This window comes from Rhinopithecus roxellana, chromosome 7 (assembly GCF_007565055.1).
Source record: "Rhinopithecus roxellana isolate Shanxi Qingling chromosome 7, ASM756505v1, whole genome shotgun sequence".
Lineage (NCBI taxonomy): Eukaryota > Metazoa > Chordata > Mammalia > Primates > Cercopithecidae > Rhinopithecus > Rhinopithecus roxellana.
The window spans coordinates 134,952,032-134,972,767 of record NC_044555.1 but is presented as its reverse complement, the minus strand read 5'-3'; the positions used below and the strand labels follow the sequence as shown (position 1 = coordinate 134,972,767).

The following is a 20,736-nucleotide window of genomic DNA, read 5'->3' as shown; positions in this document are numbered from 1 at the left end:
CTAACTCTAACAAAATAAGAACTATCATTTCAAAATATTTTCCTTCAGTTTCTTTTTAGTCATATTTTTATACTGATATAATACTTAAGAACATAAAATGTTATATTCTGGTTATTTCACTTAACATTATCTCATAGTTTTTCCTCATGTTGTACATCATCAGCAAAGCCATCTTTTTAATGGTTGATTATGATTTTGAATGTATAAATCTGAGTTTGCTTAACTATTCTCCTATTGTTAGATATATAGTAGCATTTTTTGCTATTACAAAGAATCATGTAATGAATAATTTTGTTCACATAGCTTTTCTAGGAGCTTGGATTTTTCTCATAGTATGAATTCTCTAAAGTGGAATTATAGATTACCAGTGTCCCCATAAAAATAGAGTAGCCAACCTAAATAAATGGAGAGGCACATTGACCACATCCATGAGATGAAAGATGCAACACAGTAAAGGTATTAATTCCCTCAAAATTGATTTATAGATGTAAGACAATAGTAACCAACATTCAAGCAGAATTCTTTATAAACATAAATTATATATCCAAAATTCATATGGAAAGGAAAAGGAACTAGAATAGCTAAACCATTTTAGGAAAAGAACAAAGTTGGAAGATTCACATCATGTTATATCCAGACTTACAGTATCTACAGAAATTAAGACATTATCGTATTGGTGAAAGGTCAAGGACAAAGACCAGTAGAAGACACTGGAGAGTCCAGAAATAGACCCACACAAATATGGTCAATTGACTTTTTACAAAACTGCAAAAGCAATTCAATGGAGAAAGATTAAATACAATCTTTTCAATAAATGGTGCTGGAACACAATGAGCAATGTAAATCTCAACCTATACCTCACATCACATATCAAAATTAATCCAAAATGAAGTCTTAAATAAAACTCTTAGAATAAAACATGGGATATAATGTTTTTGACCTTGAATTAACCCAAAAGTTCTTAGACTTGACAACAAAATAATAACCCATAACATGAAACAAAGATAAATTGGATGCTATCAAAATTAAGAAATTTTGTTCTTAGAAGGATATCACCAAGAGAATTAAAAGACAAGCCACAGCCCGAGAGAAAATATTTGCAAATCACATATCTGACAAATGACTTATGTCCAGAAATAATAAAAACTCTCGAGATTCATTTATAAAATAACAGACAACCTGATTTAGTAAATGAGTAAATGATTTGAACAGACACTTCATCAAAAAAGATATACAAATGGGAAATAAGTACATGCTGAGTAAGTGGTCTTTCATACTTGGCTGGTGTAAATACAAAATGGTACAGCCACTCTAAAAGCAATTTAGTATGGTTTGTATAAATATAAACATACTCTAAGCGCATGACTCCACAATCCCACTCCTAGGTATATTCCAAAGATAAATGAAAACATGTATTCATGCAAAAATCTGTACACAATTATTAATACCCACATTATTCATAATCACCAAAAACTGCCTGGTTTGAAATTTTGGCTCTGCCTCTGGTTAGCTGTTGAACTTAGAAAGTCACTTAAGCCCAGAGTACTTCCACGTCATTATCTAACAAGGGGATGATAATAGTACTTGCTTCTTGGCATTGATACAGTGATTATATGAGTTACTATATGTGAAATTCTTCTAACAGTACCAGGTACAAAAAAATGCTAGGTAAGTAGTAACACTATTAGTGTGTACTTTGGATTCAGGCCAACATGAGTTCCAATTCTGTGTCAACTGCTTCATAACCATATGAATATATGATTCAGGGCAATTTTCAACCTCTCTAAGGCCTCCAGGCTGTCATCAACCCATTAGCCAGTGGTCTCTGGGTAATGAAATAAGCACTGCTGGAGGAAATTATACAATCTACAGATTGGAACCTGTATAAATATAATATCTTCAATATTACCTGGAGCCTTGATGTTGCCTCATAATCTTACTATATTCCATTAGAGTGAGAGACTTCTCTCTCTTTCAATTACTCTTTCATTCTCCAATCTCCTCTAACCTCTGAACTTTCCCCCGACAGCTTCTTATCCCTGCCGTCTAATTCTGAGACTTGACCTGATAATGAAAAGTGAATTAAAATCTCCCATATACATCTCTAATATTTTATGTTTTTGTTTTTAATCTTTAATACATCTAGAAATAATGTTTTTGTATGGCTTGAGGTAAGGATCCAAGATTAACTTAGGGATAACATAAACGTCTGTGACATTGTCTTCCTATTCAGGAATTGTGTGCCTTTTTATTTACGTATTCTTTGGCATCTCTCATAGTGACTCAGTTTGTTTATATAGCTCTGACACATTTCTTGTTACATCAATTCATAAGGTGTAAATGGATTTTTTTTGCCCATTACATCTTATAGTTGATTGCTTTATATGTAAAGACTATTTATCGCCATACATTTATTTTGCACACAGCAACTTTGCTGAATTTGTGTATTATTCATGATAGTGTTTTTAGTTAATTTGCTTCTAGTTTCCAGGAAAACAATATATGTATAATGTACAAATAATAACCATTTTAAGCATTATCTCTCACTTTAATGCCTCTTATTCTTTACATATTTAATTGTCTTGGCTAACCTCCAGAAAAATATAAAATGATAGTGGTATAAAGAACATCTAGTCTTTTTCTTGACTATAATAAGAATGCTTTGAGAGTTTCTCCATGAAATGTGATACTAGCCTTTGGGTTAAGGTGGATATATGCTATCACATTAAAGATGTTTCCACTTATTTCTATTTTATCAAGAATGTGTGTTCAGCTTTGTCAAGTGTCTTTTATCATCTATATGAAGATGACTGTGTACTTTTTCTTTTTTTATTCTATTAGCAAAAGGCATTATACAAATGGATTTTGTAATACTGAACCAGTTTCATACTCCTGGAATAAAACCCATTTGGTGATATTGTATATCCTTTACAGTGCTGTCTGATTCTGTTTGTTGGTATTTCATTAAGGGGCTTTGCAACAATAATCATAAATGATATTATTATGTAATTTTCTTTTTTGTGTTCTATTTTTGTCAGATTTTAGTATCAAAATAAGAGCTAGGTTGGCTTTTCTAAAAAGTACTTTGCAATTTTTTCTTTTTTTTTCTATGTTGTGTAAAAGTTATACTGTGATATTTTGTGAAAGTTTAGTTTAATTTCCTCATGAAATCCCATCTGCGAGTGACGCTTTTGTTAAGGGGTGGGGAGAGTCTTCATTTTATTGATGGCGATAAGCCTGTTTAGATTTTCTGTCTTTTCTGGAGTTAATCTCTGCCAATTACATTTCACTAAAAAAACCATCCATTTCATCCACCTGTTTATATTTATTTGTACAGAGCTGAGAAAATAGCTACTCATTATTCTCTTAGTTTCCTCTGTATCTGAGATTATTTCTGTTTAATAGTTCTTGTTTTATGTATTAGTGTTTTCCTTTTCTTCTTGATGATGTTAAGTAACCAAGTATCTATTTTATTGTAGTATTGTTTTATTTGGGAAAAGGATCTTGAATTAATTAATTATAATGATTTTCTGTTCATAATTCATTAATTCACACCTCTTGATTTATCTACTTTTTAATAGCATCTTTAAGTTAAATAGCATCTTTAATAGTATCACTGATTTTGTTCTTGTCCTTTGAGATAAAATTGCTTCATGGTTTCATGCCACTATGTTGGTCACAGCTTTAATTTTTCCATAACAATGTGTTTTTCTGGTACACTTTTCTCACATGCTTTTTGTGTATTTTTTTTTACATAGATCTAGTGGTGATTCTTTTTTTATTACTTTTTTTTTTTTTTTTTTTTTCATGTCAAGAGTTCTTCCAGGACCAGTCAGGGCTGTGGCTGAATTCCAGACTAGCAGGAATTCTCTTTGGAATACAAGGCTGTGTGCCCAAATGTGTTCAGCCTTTACTTCTCTGTTATCAACAGACATCAGCCCTGCAGGCTACTAGAAAAGCAGCATCTCATTCATCCACCTTGCCTCACTAACAAAGTGCCTTCTACAAATATGTATCATTTATGTAATTTCTCATTCAGTCCTGCCTTCCCTACTTCTCAAGACTGTGTCCCAAACTTGGTCCATGGAAGCTCTAATCTCCAACTTTAATATCCATTCTTATTATTCTAATATTGTTTTTGCTTTTCACCATGTTCCACTTATTCTGAAAATCAGTGTTTCTTTCATCTGCCATGCCAAAAATCCAAGACCATGGGAATCACTTATTGGCTTCTTCCCTGTTTGACCTTCACAAAATAAATTGTGAGTCAGGCTTATGGATCCCCTTTGTTTACATCAATTATGGAGTTTAAATTTATTTTTCTCATTCTCCTGAATGCTTCTGGTGACAAATGAGAGAAGGGACCAGCCTTGTTTTATTCTTTCCTTCTTTCTTTCATTTCAAAACTGGGAGATGCCTACCAAATTGATTCCAAGAGGCTACTTTCCCAAGGTGTTTTGCAGAGACATGAGTTTCACCTTTACACAGATGCAGGTGGAATGGTTAACTTCCTTCCATTACTTCTCCTTCCCCCAGCCCAATACCACTAGCAAAGCTAGGACAAAAATGCTCGTTCTCAGACAACAGTTGGAAGCTATTACTTCTTTCAGAGAAGCTTAGAATGCTTTTTGGCAAACCAATGCATTGTTTCATTACTCTCTCCGTACACCCAAGATACAGAAAGCAGGTGTAAATTCTACACATGGCCTAAATTCTCACCTGCTTTCATCCAATTCAATAGAAAATCATAAATCACCATATTCCCAAAAAGAAACAGGTTGACAGAGAACAGACTTATTTTTATAGCATACCTAAGATATATAGGAACTGATATATTTACTCAGCTATTTTAAAGGGGCTACTCTTGCTCATTCTCTGGACAGCTAAATGCTGGGTTGCTAAGTTACTGTTATTTGACATCATCTCTTCCCTGACATCTCCCCATGTTTGACAGGTTCCCATGATTCACTGGCCCAGTCACCTCATTACTCATATTACTCACTTTCCCAATGACGTCTGTAAAATCATTTAAAATTCACCTCATACACTAGCTGCGAACCCCTAGATTCCACATAAAAATATTTAAACTGCTTGACAGGTTCTAAGTGCATTTGGAAGCACACTGGATGGCTTACCTGCATTGTTCACATAACAGATGTTATAATTAAATTAAGCATCTTTCTTCTGTGTTGGTTTGTGTTTGACAAAAGAGGAAATGATTACTAGGAGGCATATAATGGATAATATCTCTTATGAGCTAATTTGGTTCCATGAATAGCTCACCTCACATATGCATGCTACGTATTAAGTCCATTAGTGCTTTGAATTAGCTTCAGAAAAGGTAATACTGCACATAATTTACCCAGTCAAGGGCATTTTCACCTGCTGACAAATTTACATATTTCCCAGTGCCATTAGGTAAGAACTAGTCATCAGATTAGCAAAAGGCACAACCATTAGTTCATTTATTTGACTGCATCAATGTTAACATTAATTATAGTCTAAATTATATTTAGGAATTGTCTTTCCTGGGTGGAACACTATATTACTATTTCAAGAAACTATAATTTTAAAAGTCCATATCCAAATAAGTTACATGTTTTCTGAAATATTCCAGATGATTCTTATTTAAGACAGCTATGTAGAAAATCTTTGCATGAATCCAAGTTGAACATTATTTATACATTAATGTATTGACAGGATATAAAATCAATTGCCTAATTATTGGTTAAATTTATAAAAGAAATTCTACTGAAAGGTGCTTGATTATGCTGCATAGTCATGACAATATAATAAAATTTCCTTTCAGACATAATTATCTGTCCAGTTTTGTTCCCTGATCCATTTTTTTCTTACTTGCAAGATGGGTTTTTTCATTTGTTTCCCTGTTAAAAAATAAAAATAAAATAACAAACACTGCCCTGTAAATATTTGGTAAATTTTTCCATGCTAAAACTTTTAACCAAAACACAAGCCTAATAAGTAGAATTGCCATAATTTAGAATGCTGTAAACACAGATCATACTGTAATCAAAAAGAGGTGGCCAAGTAGGTGTTTACCAACCTGATCCATATGGCAGGAAGAAATCTGTAAGAAGATACAGTTTATCAAATCAAGTTCCCTAAATCCTAGCTAGCAAATTCAGCATCCCTCATAAACACTGAATTACCCTTACAGATGTTTGCCTATGAAATTATCAACTACAGAAGGTACTTTGCTAGGAGAGACAATCTGTTCAGCATCAAATCTAAAAGAAATGCTCTATCTGCATTTTTGATTCCAGAAAGGATTTGATAGTTTGTTGATTTTTTAAAGTAAATTCTTGCTATGAACAAATAAATCATACTACTGCAGAACAAATAATCATTGAGCATCCATCCTTAGCTAGTAGCATTTAGAGCATGCTGCTCTCCTTGGCTTAACTCTTCCAGAAATGATTACGCTAGGATCCATAAAACCCCATAGAGCTCAGAAAAGAAGCTGCTGCTGGTGCCCATATTACTACAGATGAGCTGCCTAGGAATCCCTCACATGATCGATGAATGTTACTGCAAAATGCCATCACTGTGGCCAGAGTTGTTATTATTTTTTATTTCCATTTACACGTGAGGGTAGCTTGACTCTAAAGAGTAAATAGCATGCTGACAGAAGCAAGTGTAAAAGCTGGGATGCATTGCACAGATTGCTGCTTTTAAGTTTCTGATTTGTAAAATTCATAATAAGCAATAATATGCTTGAAAAGGAGCAAAGACATCTGAATTTGTATGGCTCATTTTGTGGGAGAAGATCAGTTTGGTGGAAAGGTGTTGTAGGCCAATGAATTCTAGTTTGTTCAAAAAACTACTTAAATTATTCTGGCATAACTGAATTTGTACAAATTGGGGAAACAACAGAAGCTGAAATGAATTGGTGGTTGAATCCACTATAATGTTAATCATAAAGCAGACTGGAAGCTGCTAAGTAAGAATGGATTCAGATAAGCCAACAGGACCAGAAGAACGTATAGCATGACTCTTGTCAGAGATTTGGAAAACTGTGACCTGAGGTAAATTACTTCACCTCTCTGACTTTCACTCTTTACCATTCTGTAAAGCATGACTAATAACACAGTTTTTGAGGGTTGTTGTAAAGGTTCAAAGACATAATGTGCTTACGAACTGTGCCTGGCATACAATAGACAACACATTACTATTATCAGTTCTTTTATTATTAGAAGCAAATTTGCTATTGTTTTATTATTATTTGAAATTAGATTCAAAAATATTAAAGAATGACAAAAAGGAAGAATTAATTTCTAAGATCTGTTCCAATTATGTTGGTTTGCTGGTATTCTTAAAGTTGCTGGAAATGTCAGCTACTGTCTGAAGCAATTTTGTTTAATATTCAGAGATTCTCACTCTAGATTTGTGACAGGGTGATTGAGAGTTGGGTGTAGTGCAAAGATCACTAGATTTAGAAAACAAAGGCCAGATACTATTTTACTTCTGCCACATACCAGCCCCACCCTGGATTGCAGGTCATTTAACCTCTCTGGACCTCGATTTCATGAAATAATAAGAAACTACCTTATTCCTTATGACCAAATAAGACAATGAGATTCAAGTTCTTTGAAAAGCCGTCACCTGCTATAGGAAAATAAGGTTGACACATCAGGTCAAGTTAGCCTGTTGTAATCTGATTGCATCTAAGAGGGCATGAGGACAAGAAGAAAATTGCTGGAAGACCAGACAAGGTGGGCTCCAGCATATTATAGCACTTTGTCCGGGGGGCAAAGAAAGAAAAGTGGACCCACTGGTCTGAAGGGGTGCTGAGAACATTGTCAGACGAATGGTGAGAGGGGCTTTCAAGAGAAACCAACTGGCTTGAATTTGGACAGCATTTTGAGAAAGGGGGCCATAACAAAACACATAAGGTGAAACCATTTCCATAGCCTGGAGGATTGAGAGGCTGAGAGTGGGGAAAGACTGGTTGTGTTGCATTTGGTTAATAAAAGAAGTCTGTCTCCATGTGAGATGAAGTGGGTTTGCATATGTTTGCTTGCCAGGTGGTGGAGGGAAAAAAGGGGGATCAGGGAAGTGGGAAAGATGGGAGAGCAAATGGACTCAGATTTTCATGGTGCAGATGCAAACAATGTGCATAATTTAAATTTTCCTTCATTGGAGGTGGGTAGAGAGATGGAGGGGGTAATAACTAGCTCATGCTTCTAGATGAAGACACTGAAAAGCAACACAGCTAGGAAATAAGGGAATCTCATGAGCAACCGGAAGCCAGCTCCTCCACTCTGGGGCTAGTGCTCCTTCCTCTGCATAGCTCCTCTCAGTGAGGAGAGATGACCTTGTTTGGGCCTCTGCTTAGTTTGAAAAGCAGTGAACATGGCCAGGAGAGGTAGGGAGAAAGAGCAAATGTACTTTTCCCCAGGAAGGGGGTTTATGGGGAATGAGGTGACAAATTTACTGCGGAACCCGCCACAGGCCTCTAAGGCCCTCAAACCAAAAGGAACATGAATGTGTAATTAAGACAAAAAGCCCAACAAGCATGCTCTATTGTGACAAGCAAGGTGGTCTATAAAAATTTAACAATTAGTCATAAAATTGGGGACGCAAATTTCAGAAAGCTTATTTTTATTCGAGGCATGGGGAATGAAACATTCATTCTTTAATAAAAGAAAGCCCACTCATTAACAGCGTTGTTGGGAAGAAAAAAAAAAAAAAAGAATTCTATACAATCTATAGCCCTTCAAAAAAAGAGACATTTCTCTAGATTCTCTTTCAAGAATAACAGAAGGACTTTTGTTACTTTCTCAAAGCATGTTATCTTTTGTGAGCCTATTAAGGAAACCTGCTTCTTTTCTTTCCATGTGTAAGTGAAATTCTGTTGTTTCTCTAAGTGGCTCCTTTAGGAGACTGGTGTCGCCAGCCTCTGCCAGGTGTTCACCCTCCTTCCTGCATTTAGTCACATAACCACCTAGGCACCAGGGCCGGGTTGCTTTTAAGTAGGTGATTTCAATTGTGACAAATTAGGTAGAGATTTTGAGGTATGTGTGGCATTCCTTTGGGAGTTAAGAAAAAGGCCACTGAGTTTATTTATGCTTGTGACTCGGAGAAGAAAGGAATAACAAGGTTACTATGTAGAGCAGAGTAAGACATTTCTTCCAATGTTACTACCTTCTGTTAAGGAAGGCTGTTGACAAGTGAGCAAGGATTGAATGTATTTTCCCAATGGGAAAGGAGCAAGCAGCTGAGTTCCCAGTGTGCATTCCTTTTGTGGCACTCATAATAGCTGCCTCGTCTCCACCCAAAACGTCGGGCCCCTGAGATAGATGACTGAGACAGATGACTGAGGGGTTGCTGGGTTCTTATCTTACCAAAGTAGTCAGCACAGCCCTAATCCAGCAGTCCCCAACCTTTTTAGCACCAGGCACTGGTTTCATGAAAGACAATTTTTCCATAGATGAGGGGGTAGGGAGTGGGAGTAGGGGTGGGGAGATGGTTTTGGATAAAACTGTTCCACCTGAGATCATCAAGGCATTACATTCTCATGAGGAACACATGGTACCAGTCCATTGCCTTGGGATTGGAAACCCCTGCCCTAATCCATATAGTCTTATCACTGATCAAAGTGATATGACTGACTCATCTCTTTAATAGTTAAGAACAATATTCTTGGGCTGAAACAGGTGCACGAATGTGCACATCAGGTATACTCTGGGTGGCAAGCCAATTCAATGGTAAACAGCTTTTGGCTCTTGACTATTCCTTTGGCTGCATTTTCTCAGGGCTTGCTTCAATCACTGGGCTGCTGAGAAGGCATTTACTGGGAGAGGGGGATCAAGAGGGAGTTGGAGTGACTTTGGTAACTGAGGAAAGGGGATGCAGAGTTTTCACTGGCACACAGATTATTTTCTTTCCCAGATAGAAAGCCTTCATGGTTTTTACATGACTACACTCATCATTTATTACAATAACAAGGATTTATATACCACTTGGTAGCCTACAAGGGAGTTAGGGCAGGTATTATTGTCCTCTTTTACAGACAAGGAAAGGAAATTTAGAGAGATAAAGTAATCTGTCCAAGGTCATAGAAGTGACAAATGGTAGAGCCAGTACAGGAGCTCATTACCATGACTCCTATTCTTGAGATTCCATACTGCCTTATGATGTCAATGGCCAGAGACAGTAGACAGATATGTTTTTCTCACTTAAATTTGGTTTCTTCTTTTGGTTTAATTGTTTACTTCAGGAGAGATTATAGCCACTCTTTCAACTTTGTTCTGCCCCCAAGGCATTCACACACATACACTCACTTCCATAAGTAACACTTCCCACAACATGCTATCATTTTCAAGTCTCTCATCTTCTCCTCCTCTCCCACTCCCGCATCTCTTCCTCTCATTATAGGCCACAATCAATGTTGATAACCATGTTCCACATAGTGGGCGGCAGGAGTGAGACTGAGTTGAGGTTCCAGAAAGGTAAAAGGCAAAGGTTTAGGGTATGGTGCTTGAACAGGGAAAGTTTCCTAAAGAAGGTGGTGAGTGTCTGAGAAGGATGTAGGAATGGATAGGGCAGAAGCTTAGTGATATTAGAAAACTAGCTTGATTACAAAACGGAAAGAAGACAGGTAAGAAATGAGGCCACTGGAATAAGCAGAAGGGTCTTGAAGTAGAATGTCAGGATTCCCCATCATGAAACTCCTTGAAACAGAACAGTAATTACTTTAAACAGCTTAAGCAGATAGATTGCTTCATTATTAAAAGGTACAAAAATAAAGGTTTAAACTCACCCGCAAGATTTCTTCAACACAGCTTGGATCACTGGGAAGACTTACCTGAAACAAAATAAATAGAAAACATTAGGTACAATCTATTTATTCTTCTTGTACAATAGTTTACTCTGTAGGACAAACTGTAAAGCAAGAAAATCTAGCTATCAATTTTTTCCTATTAAATACAAAAGAATATCTCTGCAAATGACTAATTTTGTTTTACTTTAATGAAGTGGTAAGATCGCAGTGCATGGTGCAGAAAGAAAGTGACTCCTTGTTCTGTCACTGATTTGCTTTCAGGCACTGACCCCTCCCCTGTCCCCTGGGGCTTCTCTTTGCTCATCTATCCAAAGAGAGCTTGATCTCATGATCTTTAAGGCATCTTTGACCTTCTGACATACTTTTGCATATTATTCATTAAAAATATGAGGCCTATATAAAACACTTTGTGATTAAATTGAGTTCTTTTTGAACTTGGGAGTCCAACTAGGTGCTTACAAAACACTAAGGATAACGGCCTGCGTAAATTGCATGCTTGCCTTGGCAGTCACAAGAAGTCTCAGAAGTATACTCAGTGAATCCCATGATCCATTTTTCCCAGTGTGACACCTTCCAAATGAATCAAGATTCAAGTCACTAGCAGAAAGGTACTGAGGGTTTACTCCATGTCAAGCCCACAGCCCTTTCCTGCAGGTGCTTCATAATCAGTGAAAGCAAGGAGTGAGATAACAAAATAAGATACCAGTTGCAAGACAGTGTACCATCAGGAACTTGAGAGTCAGGCAACCATCTAGAAAAATGTCTGCTGCTCACCACGTCATCTGTGCAGGTTTTAGGCATCCCCCAAACATTCCTATTTCCCCTTCACACCTTCACCCTCTCCAGGATTGCAGTCTGATCACATTTGCTTCCTGCCTGCTCTGGTAAGAACAGTGGGTCTCTCATTCACTGCCTTGAAAGATGAAAGCCCAGTCCTGTTAAGAGAGCACTGCCATTATATCTACATTGCCCAGGCCTCTTGCAGGGACAATTATTAACTCCCCAACAGACTGAAGTATGGACTCAACTATACTTGGGGAAATGAAGAATAGAATATGGCACTAGATTTCCTCACCTGACAAAACTACAAGTTAAACAATACAGCAAATCTTCAAACAACATTATAGTCACTTCTGTACACGCATTCATTACAACCAGTATTTACTGAAGACCTTCTACATGTAAAAGTCCCCACTCCAAGAGGCCTAAAATCCCAAATAGGAGAGACAGCCTGAGACAGTCACCAATAATGAAGGGCTATCAATTCTAGATGGCCCAGTACAACCCCAGGTTACACTTGTTATCTGTGTAATTATTGATAGTATTCTATTCCCTTTCTCTCTCAAAAATGTCCTCCAGTTTGGATGACAAATTTATACAGCCATCCTCCCAATAACAATAATACTCTAATACTAGGTAGAAGAAACAGTAGAAGAAAATACTTAAGTTGGCTGGGCATACCTTGTAAAGAATCTAAAATACAGGTTTCAGATAGAGAACCACTGGTGATTTGGTGTAGCACAATTCATTCATCATTCAACAAATAATTTTGGAGAGTCAAGGACTGTGCTACTTGGTGGTAGGCAGAGTTACAACGGGAAGAAAAAGGAGACACAATTTCCTCACTCATGGAGTTTATAGGCTCAATAGAAAGGTGAATATGAAGAATCACATAGTTAATGTACAACTATAAGCTGTGGGGAAGTACTAAAAAGGACCATCCCATGGACAGTAGTTATGCAAAATAAAAGGTTTTGTGTCCAAAGAAGTATGGGAAATGTTGTAACCCATATTGTATCCCTCTTTGGAGATCCATGATGCAAATAAAAAGGTGTGAGACACCTGTCTAAAATTTTTAATAAAGTACATTCCCAACTTCCCTGGCCCTTAAGTCTTGGGTTTTTAGTTTTAGTTGTTTTTTTAGTTGTTTGTTTTATTTTCCAATTAATAACTACTGCTATTTCACAAAATGAATGTTTGCGGAATATACACTGGAAGACGCTGGTCTAACATGTTTATATGATTATACAGTTAAACTGGCAATTCTCAACTGCAAATACAATCTCATTCCATTGCTCAGTGCTCCAGCAACAGTATTTTCCAAGAGAGTTCTTGAACTTCTAACAAATACATTCCCCAAATACAAAGGTCAAAGGATTATAACAAAGGCTTAAATCTTCAATATCATTGTTACATTGTATTAGAGTGTGCAGCCTAGGCTAAAAATGTATGGCCTAGTCTCATGAAAAGGTCTTTGTTCCCCTTTTCCCACACAAACACATCAGCGTTAATTTTTAAATCAAAGTGAAAATATATGAGTGATATGCAGACACAGCAAGAGCACCTGCTGATGAGTCAAAAGGGTTGGGAGGGAGTCCTGGCCCTACCACTTGGGAACAGGACTTAATAACTGTACCTTTCTGAGTTCCAGTTTTTCCAAATGTAAAAGAAAAGGAAAGAATAATAGTAATACCAATCCTTTTTAAATCTCACAGGGCTCCTGTGAGCATCCTGTGAAATAAGTGATGTGACTGTGCTTTGTAATCCGCAAAGCCCAATACAATGAATTAAGTTATTACCCCTTGTCCTGTTGTTCTCCTTACTTTTCTTAAGTCCTGTCTTCTCATCTTTTCAAACTAAGATTTGACTCACTCTTGCCAACTGAAAATATCATCTCCCCTCTTCGAAATATAAATATCCACTTCTTTATGGGAGGAAATGCTGTCAAAAGAGAAAAAGTTGTGGACTCTGGAGCTTTGCATCACATTTAATAATGACTGACTATTGGAGTCGGCAGCACTCAGGACAGACAGAGAAGAACTCTAAAGGCAAGAGCAGTCAAATAAATATGCATTCACACTCAGTGTTTAGATATTTTTCTTTAGAAAACACTAAAATCCAACATTCTCACAAAGTCACTAGTTCCACAAATTCATCTAGCCCAGGCCCACAGCTGTTTTCTCCGTAAGACAACCACATTTGAACCGCAAGTGCTTTTCCTTCCTGCAAGTGTTTTTTAATTAACCAGCAAATATTTCCTACGTGCCTAGCACAGTGCAAAACATGGAGAGTTGGTAATACAAATCACTCTGAGTCTCAGGTTCTTTCTCTCAGAGTTAAATGTCTAGATGGGATAGGAAAACAAACAATTAGAAACCCACTGGGACATACATTGTAAGGTAGTCATGACAAGGGTAATAGGATCGCATTCATTCGCCTGTCCGCCTATTCATCAGCTCTCCCATTTATTTCTTTAGACAACAAATCCTGATTGAGCTCACACTGTGCTCAGGATGGTGCCAAGAGGGAGGATTTAAAGACACTGAAGACAACACCATTTCTGCCTTCAAGACTCCACGCAAATTGAGGAAACAACATTTACAGGGAAACAGACAAGACCAAATAGTAGGTCTGATTTAAGTGCCAGGGAAAGGGTACCTACCGGGTTCACCGACACTGCCATGTCAGACAGAAGCTCCCAGCCGTTGAGGTCCCCACTGTAGTCCTCGCTCCATATGGGAGTGAGAGGCCAAGGATTCGACATGGCTGAGAAGTGATGGGGCCACCTGAGGCCACTTCAGTCACTGAGTCCCCTGCGGAGATGCACCAGGGTCACTCTGCACACTGGCAGAAAGCTGAGCTAAGGCTGGGGCTCAGCCCCAAATTCTATTCTCTTGCACTCTCTTTCTCTTTCTCTCTCACAGACACCCACACGTCTTTGCAGTAATTCTGGAGGAGTTACTCGGACAGGTGTGAAAGACAGAGTCTGAGGAAGAGAACTAGTGGTGGCACTGGGATTAGAACTGCTGCCCGTTGAGTTGCCAAGCTGCTGCTTAATTCCGGAGGCACCTTCTCCTCTCTTTAAATCCACTCTTGAGTATTCAGATAGTCCACAAAGCGCCAAGTTAGCCACTCAGAGCTGCAGCGTCCTTTCTCATTCCCCCTCTCCGCCCCCTCCTCCTGGAGCAGAAAGCAAGCTGCACGACACACAAGGGAGGCTGTGCTCTCACTCCTGGCCCCAGACGACCCTCTTGTGCTGGGCACGGATGTGGTCCTCTGAGGCCAGGGAAGGGAGGTGCACATCGGGCAGGTGGTGAGTTTACCGAGAACCCTCACAAGTGCCTACCCTCTCTGCATCTAACAGTGCAGGCTGCCACTCCATGTAGCCACAGAGATCACGCACAAATTATCTGCCTGGTGATAAATACATATCTTATGAAATAATCAGAGTTCCTTTAAATCATCAAATATTCAATTAACTGCAGCAACAATAAATGAATTGCATAGGATGGTTTAATCGGAGCATACTTCTTAGCGATTAGGGTAATACAAGATATCAAAAACACCCTGATTGTGGCATTGAGAGATATAAGCAGCAGCCATCACTAATAGAAAACATGGAGATTAATGTAAAACATTAATAGAATAATGATCATCACATGGTTAATCCAGAGGAGCTCAATGCATACCTCTGAGTATATTATTACTAAGGGATTGTGAGAGAAGAGAGGTCATTTTTTTCCCATAAAATCATCCTGAGGGTGGTCCCACAATACCTGGCAATCATAATCCACTAGTCTAGGTATATTCCACCTAGACAAACACTTTCTCAAAGCAAAACTTAAAAACCGAAAATTTAATTGCAAATTAAATAACTGGGCCCAGTTAACCAATATCCACAACAGACACTGATGGCGACTTCCAAACTAATTCCATTTGTACTTTCATTAACAAACTTCCCCATTTATCCCCATGATTGATTTGTGGTACACAGAAGTCCCCTGACACAGAATGACTAATAAAATAAAAACCCAGGTTATGATATTGTACTACCAAATGAGTTTTCGATCTTTTTAAAATTTGTAATTCCCATCGTTGGTAATTTGTAAAAACACAGAACAGCAGCCTCTGAAGTTCCTATTTGCATGCATTATGAAATCCCCGATGTCTCTATCCAGGAAGTCCCAGTTTTCCAAAATGAATTTGGAAAACTACAAACTCAGTTCACATTAGGATCTGTCTGTCCCTTGCTTCCTGCCTCACCTTAACCGTCCCTATTCTAGTTTGTATTCATGAGTCTATGATTAAACGGGAACAGTTAATATTGCATAAGCTGTAGATAGAAGTCCTCGGGTAATATAACTTTAATCAAAACAAAACGATTTCACAACAGTTACATGGTCCAGCTAACCAGCTCGTCTTCCAATTTCATTTTAATACAGCAAAAATCCTGGGCATCCAAAGAGCTGGTGTTTGCTTTAAAATACTGCTTCTGGCCAATTTTTAAGTAAGTCTCCTGGTCAAAATACTTCATGTAAAACAAGCTAATATGCACCAACAAAGTACAAAAAGAACAAAAAATAGAGCATGAAGATCAAAATAATTTAACGTATGTCTTTTTAAGCCAAATACAGGAAATGACCCTTTGTTTGTAATCATACATGAACATAAAACCAAAAGGTAACCATGAACTGTTATTTCTTTGAGAAAGAGATAATTTACTGTATTTTCTAGGGGCTCCAAGGGGGCAGTGGAAAGAGCCTGGTCTTTGAGGCTCCACAGAACTGGATTTCAATCCTAGCTCTGAAGTTCAACTTGCTTTACGACCTTGGGCAAGCCACTTGAACTTCTTTGAGCCTCTGTATCCCTACCTATGCAAGAGAAAGTTTAAAAAATCCACTTCTAGGATTTTTGTGAGGTTGAGATGAAGTGAGGTATATAAAAGTACCTTAGCCTAGTAGGGGGTGCATGTTAAGTCTCCATCAGCACTTTGTATGCTAAGTTCTCTCAAAAGTCTTTAGAAAGGTGTCAGCACTCTGAGCCTTGGAACCACTGAGGAGATAGTTTGGTCGCCTTGTAAACCGGCTCCCACGACATCTTATGAATGTTGCTAATTACTAAATCCTATTCAGGATCCCAGTGCGTAAAGAGTCTCAGGCTGCTTCTCCATCTGCTGGCTCTCATTAAAGGTGAAAAAGGAGGCTGGAGATGGGACTTGAGTGGATATGACAACAGAGATAAGGGAGAGTGAGGATGAGAAGGGTGGAGGAGGGGTGGGTGACATGCTTCATTATGAGGACACCTCTTCAGTGATTACATTAGGTATGGGCAACGGTGGAATGCATATGCAGAAAGGCCCATCATCAGCTGAGAGTACCTAATGGCAGATGGAATTTCAAGTGAAGAGTACTTAATTCAGTTGGCTCTGAATAGCCATTAGCTCACTGTTCATTTATTTGCTCTAATAACTAGTTTCTATAGAAGAGTGAGCTATAAAAGGAGATGGGGGAATGAGGGTATATTATAGTCTTAGAGAAAAACAAGATAAACATCTAGAAATATTACTGTTAGAAATCAAGAACCTATCTGGAAGCACCTTGCTGCCTGCCTCACATTCCCTCAAGTATGCTCTGTCTCAAGTCCCCTGGGCTAGCCAGTGAGGCCATTCTTGTTACTGCTGCTGCAGCTACCCAGACTCATACCCCGGCTGAGTAGGGTCTTCCAGCCCAGTTCCACAGGGACAGATCTCCAACTTAGAGTCTCTAGGCTTCTTGCTATGATTCCATCATTCTGGGATCAGACTCGAGCTGTCTCCTACTTCTCTTTTCCAGTCTCCATGATTCTGACCCCACTTGCTTGCCCTCTCTTGCCTATGCTCTTCCTGACCTTCTTTCTTCTTTTGGTGCTTGCCCTATAATCCATGGATCTTCTGGCCCTAGTCCTTTCCTTTTGAAATTCCCAGGTAAGCAGCCAACTCCTCAGGGCCTGCAGGATACTCACTTCTGTCCCAAAGTCCTAGTACTGCAACCAAAGACCATTTAGGATCAAAATCTAGATTCCACTTAATCCCTGCTTAGTGTACTCCCATTAATGGTAATGACTGTCTGTGTGCAGGCCCATAATAATCTCTCAAAAGAGAAGATTATAAAACTAGAGATGTACAAAATGGAGTGAACTAATACATTATCTAATTAGCTGTGTAATTTGGGACAATCCGCTTCTTCACTCACCAGCCTGCAGCCCAAGCAGCCTATACAGTGAAGGCATGGAAATATATTACAAGTACCCAGTGTTTTGTATTTCACATAATAGTACACAAATAATGAGGGATACATATAAGATTACTAACTTTTTATTTTATCAATAAGAGCATTATAAAACAAAATTAACCACTGGCACTATTATTTTGTTAAAAAACATTACAACTTCCAAAAGGTTAATAAGGCATAATCTCTGAAAACAGGCCAGTTTGTTCAAAATACAGAACAGTTAAATTTATGCTAACATCAAACATGCTGGCACACACACACACATCATTATCTTACATTTCCTATGTTGCCACAGAATAACAAACAACACCTTCCCTTTGGGCTGATCACCAGGTTACGGGATCTTTCACACATCTTTTGGATTCTACAATTTTATTAACACTCTGCTTTATTCTTTCCTATTTTATGTATTTTGCTATATGCAGTAGTCCCTTTGCCAGGAGGCCACACTGCACATAGCATGGTATATTATCTATCACATGTCATGTATTCCAAAGCCAAAAATGAATTCTTTAAGTGTGTATGGAAGCAAGCATGGGGTCCCAATAGCCTAGAAGAAAAAGTGCTTCCAGGAAAAAGTGGTCATTAATAAGGTTGACGCTGCAGAATAGGCTTTAGCAATATCTAGGTCATTTGTATCCTTGGTCATAGCTGTTTCAGAAGCTTGGTGGGGATGTAAACCTGATTGTGTATTGAGGAGAGAGTGGAAGGGGCAGAAGTGGAGAGAGTGAATAAACAATTCCTACTGTGAAAGGGGGTAGAGAAATGGAATAATAGGAAGTGGTGATGTGGAGTCAAGGTTTTGGTTTGGTTTTATATTTATAAGAGGGACGATATGAAGACATATTTGTATACTTGATGCATAGAACTCAGTGAAGAGGGAAAAAGTGTGGCAAAAGCGAAAGTGGATGATTGTAAAAGCAAAGTCCTTGAGAAGGAGTGAGTGGATCAAGACACAACTGAAGAGGTTGGCCTGAAATAGGAACATGGACACTTTCTGTACGCTTCTTCCATTGTAACAGGATGGAAGGCAGAGTGCCTAGGTACATAAGCAGCTGGGTTGGAGAAATTAAAGATAAGAAGATGAGATGGTACTTCTCTGGTTGTATCTTATTTTTCTTTATGAAGTATGCGGCAAGATCATCAGCTAAGAGTGGGGTGTGTTTATTGGAAATTGGAAGAAGAAGGAAAGGTTGGAATAGTTGTCTTGGAAAATAGAAACATGGATCATAGACTTGCTAGGGAAGAATAATAGAAGGGATAGGGAGGTGGGGAGAAAGAAAGGAGTTGGAGGCCAAGTAGCTCTGACAATTTGGATGAAGGTGACACTGCTCCTCATCATTAGCTTCTGCTTTTTCCAACACTGATTAATTAACCACAGTTCACAGTTCTCCAACTGTTCTAATCTAGAAGAGGTTTCATTCTGACTGCAATAAGTAGAAAGCACAGGAGTAGGAGTAATGACCAGGACTCCACAGTAGTAACTCCTGTAACAGAATCCAGAAGGCCAGATGAAAGTAAACCCAGGGCCGAATATAAGCCCCAAGGCTTGAGGATCTCCTCTGGGCCTAACTGAATGCTACTCTGTCTCTTTGGGAGCACAGAGAACTCTATTAACTCATATCCTCCTGAGATAAATCATTCCTTTAGAACATTAGAAGGAGTTTCTGAATTGTTTAAAGAAGAGCTATTTTTAATCATTGAAATATTTTGTATTCAAGCAAGCATTTTACACATTTAATATATGATTGCTATCATGTAGTATTTTAAAATATGATTATCTTTTATATGTCTTCGATTGACAAGTTCTTCAACTCATTTACAGTGTCTAAGATACAAGGACTTCCTCATGGGAAAAAAAAAGTGGGAGTTCAGGTTTTTATGGTTATTTCTGAAGGCATTGCCACAGGTATATTATGGGGTCTTAAATTAAGTTCCATAACCCCGTTTACAAAAAAATCTTTTAAATATGTACCTTTGGCTCTTATTTTTTGAAAATCTTTTAGAAAAAAAAAGGTATTACCTTGACATTCACAATCCCTCACCCTAAAGAGACTACAATGGTCTTCCTACAGATAAATAGCTAATGATTTAACCGTCTGTTTGAAAACCAAAAACTCAGTTATCAGTTTTTCCTTAACTAAATTCCCCTTAAGGCAATGTAAATGGAATAGACTTTATAAATTGTACCCACAGATGCCCTCAGTAAAAGTGACAACAGAATACACTTGATAGAAAGTGGCTCCACTTTCATACTAACCTCTAACGAACTTGGCACCTTATTGACTCTCTATACTCTGCACTTAGGATTGTCTTAATTGCCAGTGGATGACACTGAAATTCCACAGAAACAGAGTTACAATTGCTCTTCTTTGACAGTGATGATCCTAAAGAACAAGCCATGTGCATGGGAACTGAATCCTCGCCAGCTCCCCTATTATTTATGACTCTAATTAAAACACTTTTATCTATTAATGCCAAGTGACACAGCTAAATATATTCAGGGAAGTTCACATTTTTTCTGTACTTCTGAAATCTCTTAGATCTGCGCCCACTTACATGTGGTTTAACTGCTCACTAAAATGAAACGATAGCTAAGAATAACTCACTTTCATTAGATTTATAAATCTCATTAATTAAATCTACATCTCCAATGGTATAGAGAGCAAACTCAAATGCAAGATCTAATTAAAGAGAAATAAAAAAAAGTTAAGAAACAACACTGAGATTGAAACACAGAAGTAACTGTTTAGCCTCAAATTAATGAGGCGCTGTGCTAAGCAAGCATGTCCATTAATTCCTAATGAGGATTTTAAACACATTAAAACTTTCTAATACAAAATGTTTGCCTTCCTTTTATCCAATAACAAATAAGCCAATAAT

General features: G+C 37.9%; 1 protein-coding gene across 6 annotated transcripts in view; it reads right to left on the bottom strand.

Annotated features, from left to right (window-relative positions):
- The window catches only part of AFF2 (AF4/FMR2 family member 2), a 518,440-nt gene that overhangs the window by 188,084 nt on the left and 309,620 nt on the right, over positions 1–20,736 (bottom strand). For all 6 annotated transcript variants that reach the window (XM_030933764.1, XM_030933766.1, XM_030933765.1 and 3 more), the window contains one exon: positions 10,784–10,828. In XM_030933764.1, the coding sequence (XP_030789624.1) occupies positions 10,784–10,828 (45 nt within the window). The remainder of the gene's footprint in view (positions 1–10,783; positions 10,829–20,736) is intronic.